General features: G+C 57.8%; 1 protein-coding gene across 1 annotated transcript in view; it reads left to right on the top strand.

Annotated features, from left to right (window-relative positions):
- LOC108803199 (plasma membrane calcium-transporting ATPase 2-like) overlaps positions 1-6,244 on the top strand; it is a gene marked incomplete at its 3' end in the record, with an annotated part of 32,568 nt that overhangs the window by 9,959 nt on the left and 16,365 nt on the right. The window contains exons 2-4 of the mRNA XM_018575038.1: positions 751-948; positions 5,434-5,691; positions 5,768-5,893. Of these exons, the coding sequence (XP_018430540.1) occupies positions 751-948; positions 5,434-5,691; positions 5,768-5,893 (582 nt within the window). The remainder of the gene's footprint in view (positions 1-750; positions 949-5,433; positions 5,692-5,767; positions 5,894-6,244) is intronic.

Genomic DNA, 6,244 nt, shown 5'->3' with positions numbered 1-6,244 from the left:
CCTTACACCCCTCCCCCCCTTTTTTTTGGGGGGGGGGGGGGGCAGGTATAAGGTGAGCTTGCTCTGTGATCGGGACATGAAGGTGACGTTATCCCAATTTGGCCACATAAGTGGAATGACACTTTTAGGGCCAACTGTCCCTGACCAGCGGCGTGGCTCAGAGATGGAAGTGTCAGCTGACATCCCCAGCACGGGGCCCGCTCAGACATAGCAGCATGCGGCGCCCCCGGGTGGACTCAGGAACAGTTGCTGTGTGACGCATTTCGGGGACTCTTCGGCACTTTCTTAAATCTCTTTAGAAAAGCGTCAGAGACCAGAACATGATGCTATTGCCAGCTGACACATCCCCCCTCCCCCCACCGGTCAGGGACTATCGGCCTCATGCTGTTGTCGCAGGTCGCCTCCAATGTGCGACATTCATTGCGGCGGCTTTGTGTCTCCTGTTCTCTCTGTGTCTGAGCCGGTTAGCACGCAGTGAGGTCACCGTACCATGTGACCTGTTCACATGTACTTCCATTGACTCCTTCCAGCTACCACTCCCAGGCGGGGCCGGATTTACTCCCCCTGCTGCCCCGAGGCCGGCTCCCGGGCGGCCCAGAACCGGCGGGGGTCACTCGGAGGATTCGTTTTGTAGACAATTTGTTCATAAAAGTGTAAATTGTGAATAATGGGGAGCGGGGGGCGGAGCATGGGGCGGAGCCATGATGACCTTCCATGGATTCCTGAGCCTTGTCTTTTCTCTCCCCGCAGGGTTGCCAGGGACACAAGCGGATCTGGAGAAGAGGCGGCAAGTCTACGGGGAGAACCTCATACCTCCAAAGAAGCCAAAAACATTCTTACAGCTGGTATGGGAAGCTCTACAAGACGTGACGCTGATCATCCTGGAAATAGCGGCCATTATATCCCTCGGCCTGTCCTTCTACCGCCCGCCCGGAGGAGACATAGAAGGTAAGTCACACTCGCAGCAGCCAATCACAGGCCAGCTTTCCTGCCAAGCTGAAAACTACTTCCTGCAAACAGCGCATGCCAATGTGTGCGTTCCAGGAGACCAAAACATTGGGGTCCTTCTGGGGACGGCCTGGGCCCCCCGGTGTGTGCACTCCGGAGCACTGACATTTTGGGGTCCCCCTGAAGTACAGCCTGGGCCCCCTGGTGTGTGCACTCCGGAGCACTGACATTTTGGGGTCCCCCTGAAGGACAGCCTGGGCCCCCCCGGTGTGTGCACTCCGGAACACTGACATCTTGGGGTCCCCCTGACGGACAGCCTGGGCCCCCTGGTATGTGCACTCCGGGACACTGACATCTTGGGGTCCCCCTGAAGGACAGCCTGGGCCCCCTGGTGTGTGCACTCCGGGACACTGACCTCTTGGGGGTCCCCCTGAAGGACAGCCTGGGCCCCCTGGTGTGTGCACTCCGGAGCACTGACATCTTGGGGTCCCCCTGACGGACAGCCTGGGCCCCCCGGTGTGTGCACTCCGGAGCACTGACATCTTGGGGTCCCCCTGACGGACAGCCTGGGCCCCCCGGTGTGTGCACTCCGGAGCACTGACATCTTGGGGTCCCCCTGACGGACAGCCTGGGCCCCCCGGTGTGTGCACTCCGGAGCACTGACATCTTGGGGTCCCCCTGACGGACAGCCTGGGCCCCCCGGTGTGTGCACTCCGGAGCACTGACATCTTGGGGTCCCCCTGACGGACAGCCTGGGCCCCCCGGTGTGTGCACTCCGGAGCACTGACATCTTGGGGTCCCCCTGACGGACAGCCTGGGCCCCCCGGTGTGTGCACTCCGGAGCACTGACATCTTGGGGTCCCCCTGACGGACAGCCTGGGCCCCCCGGTGTGTGCACTCCGGAGCACTGACATCTTGGGGTCCCCCTGACGGACAGCCTGGGCCCCCCGGTGTGTGCACTCCGGAGCACTGACATCTTGGGGTCCCCCTGACGGACAGCCTGGGCCCCCCGGTGTGTGCACTCCGGAGCACTGACATCTTGGGGTCCCCCTGACGGACAGCCTGGGCCCCCCGGTGTGTGCACTCCGGAGCACTGACATCTTGGGGTCCCCCTGACGGACAGCCTGGGCCCCCCGGTGTGTGCACTCCGGAGCACTGACATCTTGGGGTCCCCCTGACGGACAGCCTGGGCCCCCCGGTGTGTGCACTCCGGAGCACTGACATCTTGGGGTCCCCCTGACGGACAGCCTGGGCCCCCCGGTGTGTGCACTCCGGAGCACTGACATCTTGGGGTCCCCCTGACGGACAGCCTGGGCCCCCCGGTGTGTGCACTCCGGAGCACTGACATCTTGGGGTCCCCCTGACGGACAGCCTGGGCCCCCCGGTGTGTGCACTCCGGAGCACTGACATCTTGGGGTCCCCCTGACGGACAGCCTGGGCCCCCCGGTGTGTGCACTCCGGAGCACTGACATCTTGGGGTCCCCCTGACGGACAGCCTGGGCCCCCCGGTGTGTGCACTCCGGAGCACTGACATCTTGGGGTCCCCCTGACGGACAGCCTGGGCCCCCCGGTGTGTGCACTCCGGAGCACTGACATCTTGGGGTCCCCCTGACGGACAGCCTGGGCCCCCCGGTGTGTGCACTCCGGAGCACTGACATCTTGGGGTCCCCCTGACGGACAGCCTGGGCCCCCCGGTGTGTGCACTCCGGAGCACTGACATCTTGGGGTCCCCCTGACGGACAGCCTGGGCCCCCCGGTGTGTGCACTCCGGAGCACTGACATCTTGGGGTCCCCCTGACGGACAGCCTGGGCCCCCCGGTGTGTGCACTCCGGAGCACTGACATCTTGGGGTCCCCCTGACGGACAGCCTGGGCCCCCCGGTGTGTGCACTCCGGAGCACTGACATCTTGGGGTCCCCCTGACGGACAGCCTGGGCCCCCCGGTGTGTGCACTCCGGAGCACTGACATCTTGGGGTCCCCCTGACGGACAGCCTGGGCCCCCCGGTGTGTGCACTCCGGAGCACTGACATCTTGGGGTCCCCCTGACGGACAGCCTGGGCCCCCCGGTGTGTGCACTCCGGAGCACTGACATCTTGGGGTCCCCCTGACGGACAGCCTGGGCCCCCCGGTGTGTGCACTCCGGGACACTGACATTTTGGGGTCTTTATCGTTAATATTACATTACAGCGATAACAGCGGCAGGACTTGGACATTTGCAGCAAGAAGAGTGAGACTTCCTGGCTGGAGAGATGGAGACAGAAGGGAGATCAGTGTAGTGTCCGGAGGTGACACCAGCGGATGGTCTGTCCTGTCTCAGGTGTCCTGTGCTCTGATTGGCTGAACACTTCCCCCCCACCTGCTGCTGTTATGACATCTACGCAGGTTCTCGGTGTCGGGAGATCTCCATGGTTACTGAGGCTGAAAGATGCCGGGACCAGGAAATAAAGATGGCTCCTCGGGGGTGGAGCCTCATCCTACTACAGCCCCCATGTGGTGATGTCATTCTTCTTATATCTGTCCTTCCTTCCGTCCCATACGGTCTGTAGTCACCACATGGGGGACCCCTGAGGGCGGAGCAGTGTTTGGGGTCCTTCTGTCCGGGGTAATGGCTGCTCTGGAATTATCCTTCTACAGAAGATGGATCACTGCTGGAAAATGCTGGATGACCTTGGAGGAGGAACACTAAGGTGGTAGAAACCTGCAGAACCGGAACTTCTAGACGTCAGAACATTCCGGACTGATGTCCAAAACCATTTCAGCTGCCGCTCAGGTGTATTGTGTCATCACAGGTGCTCCTCTAATACACGTCTGTACCGTCATTGTGTGATCGGTTCACCAATCAGCCATAGGAGGCGTGTCATGTGACCTTCTGGGCCCAGCCAGCAGAATCACAATGTCAGGCTTCCAGCCTCGGGCAGGGCCACGGCCCCCGACCTCCTCTGACAGCTCTCTGGTCCTCCCATGGTGGGGGGAGGGGTGATGGAGGAAAGAGATTCTGGGGTCAGGTGACGTTAAGAGCACCTTCTTAAAGTGACAGGACTCGTCTGTGTAGCACATGACCAGTCTGTGGGAGTGGCCTGAATTATTGTTGGCCGGGGGGATCAAATACTTATTTTACTCCATTGATAACATTTGTGTCATGTGACCTCTCCGGGGTTGGTGGATTTTCTGTCTCCGCTGATACCACGTTTCCCCGAAAATAAGACTGGCTCCAAATAACACACGAGGTCTTATTTTCGGGGGAAGGTCTTTTTGTTTTTTTAATGTACAATAGTCTGGTGATCGGGGCGATCGGGGGCACCGCACCTTTCCAAGAGCAATGTGGTGACCAATGGCTGGCCAGAATGAGCGGCGCTGTCACTATAGATTCCTCACAGGCGGAGTGCATTTGGTATGAGTGCGCCTGTGACAGGAGGCGGGGCTATAGAGGAGGCGTCGGCTTATGCGGCTCTGCTCCCTCCGCTGCCGCCTCACTTCCTCCAGCGCCGGCTTCGTTGACACCGCTGATTCTCTCTCGCGGCTCTTCAGGTTCCCCCCTTATGCCATCACCGGCCCCGGGAAAGGTCACAACTAGTCTTATTTTTGGGGAAACAGGGCACTGTTTCCCCAAAATCCCCCCACACATATTATTAGACAAGTGCAAAGACTAAAAATTCATTTCAGATGAAATGAACGAAAACTAAAAAAAGTTTTCATTAGTTTCATCAAACAAAACACATTTTTCTGCTATTTTGTATTCAGCGATTGGCGTGTTCTGGAGGCGGGGCGCATGACGTCATATAACACCGCACGTGTTGGGCGCCGCCATCCTATTGTATATCTAGCTATACAGCAAGATGGTGGGGCCAATATCGGCGTGTGAGGTCACCTGACGCCACGCATGCGCGGCATCATGTGACGTCATGCTCCCCGCCTCTATGATGGTGGCACGCATTCACAGAACACGCCGGGGGCCAACATGGCCGCCGCACATTCTCAAACAAATTATTATGTGTCTGATACATTTCTCGTATATTCGGACATATAGTCATTCATGTTACACGGAGCCCGGGGTCTGTGTTCTGTTTTTTATTTTTACTTTTCTAGCTGCACTGACTGGAAGAAAAGGATCGGCATGACAACCGGACACTCTATTGTTATAGACTCCATTGTAGTCTGACATTTATTGTTTACCTTCTGTTGTTTTATGTGATAAGAAGACTTCTATTGTGCCGACAAGTTTAATACCTCTTAATAAAAGTTTTATTTCTATCACACTTTATAATATGTTTCTTTGCGGCTTCACAAAATAGGAGTCTTTAAATGGTGCGGATATTGGGGGAAATGGGTGTGGTTACGGGGGTGTGGCCACTGAGGGGTGTGGCCACTGAGGGGCGCTGTAAAGCTCTCTCGCACAGGGCGCTTAAAGGCCTAAGGCCGGCCCTGAAACACGGAATGTGTCATGTTGAGGAAGGAGGACTCATTGACGTGTTGTGTTCCCGGCAGGTTGTGGTGGGATGGAAGCCGGGGCTGAAGATGAAGGTGAAGCGGAAGCCGGTTGGATTGAAGGCGCCGCCATCCTCCTGTCCGTGGTCTGCGTTGTGTTGGTCACGGCCTTCAATGATTGGAGCAAAGAGAAACAATTCCGAGGCCTCCAGAACCGCATTGAGCAGGAGCAGAAGTTCTCTGTGGTCCGAGGAGGACAAGTCATCCAGATCCCGGTAGCGGAGCTTGTAGTCGGGGACATCGCGCAGGTGAAATACGGTGAGTTGTGGTAATATTGGTGCTTTGTGGATACAGAAGGGGCGGAGTCAATGACCGCGTCTATTTGCACCATCAGGTGACCTTCTTCCGGCTGACGGCGCCTTCATTCAGGGAAACGACCTGAAAATAGATGAAAGTTCCTTAACGGGAGAGTCTGATCAGGTCCGCAAATCTGTAGATAAAGATCCAATGCTGCTGTCAGGTAAGAGCAGAACATGTAGAGTACACGTATGTATACATACACTACACATGTAGTATGCATTCATGTCACATATTATGTATGGGGTCCTTCCTTACTGACACGCGGTCCCTGTACCGTCCCCTCATACTGACACGCGGTCCCTGTACCGTCCCCTCATACTGACACGCGGTCCCTGTACCGTCCCCTCATACTGACACGCGGTCCCTGTACCGTCCCCTCATACTGACACGCGGTCCCTGTACCGTCCCCTCATACTGACACGCGGTCCCAGTACCGCCCCCTCATTCTGACACGCGGTCCTTGTACCGTCCCCTCATACTGACACGCGGTCCCTGTACCGTGATCCTACAT

This window comes from Nanorana parkeri, unplaced genomic scaffold (assembly GCF_000935625.1).
Source record: "Nanorana parkeri isolate BGI_ZX_2015 unplaced genomic scaffold, ASM93562v1 scaffold3490, whole genome shotgun sequence".
Taxonomy (NCBI): Eukaryota; Metazoa; Chordata; class Amphibia; order Anura; family Dicroglossidae; genus Nanorana; species Nanorana parkeri.
The sequence above is the reverse complement of the archived record's forward strand: the minus strand, read 5'-3'. Positions and strand labels throughout refer to the sequence as shown.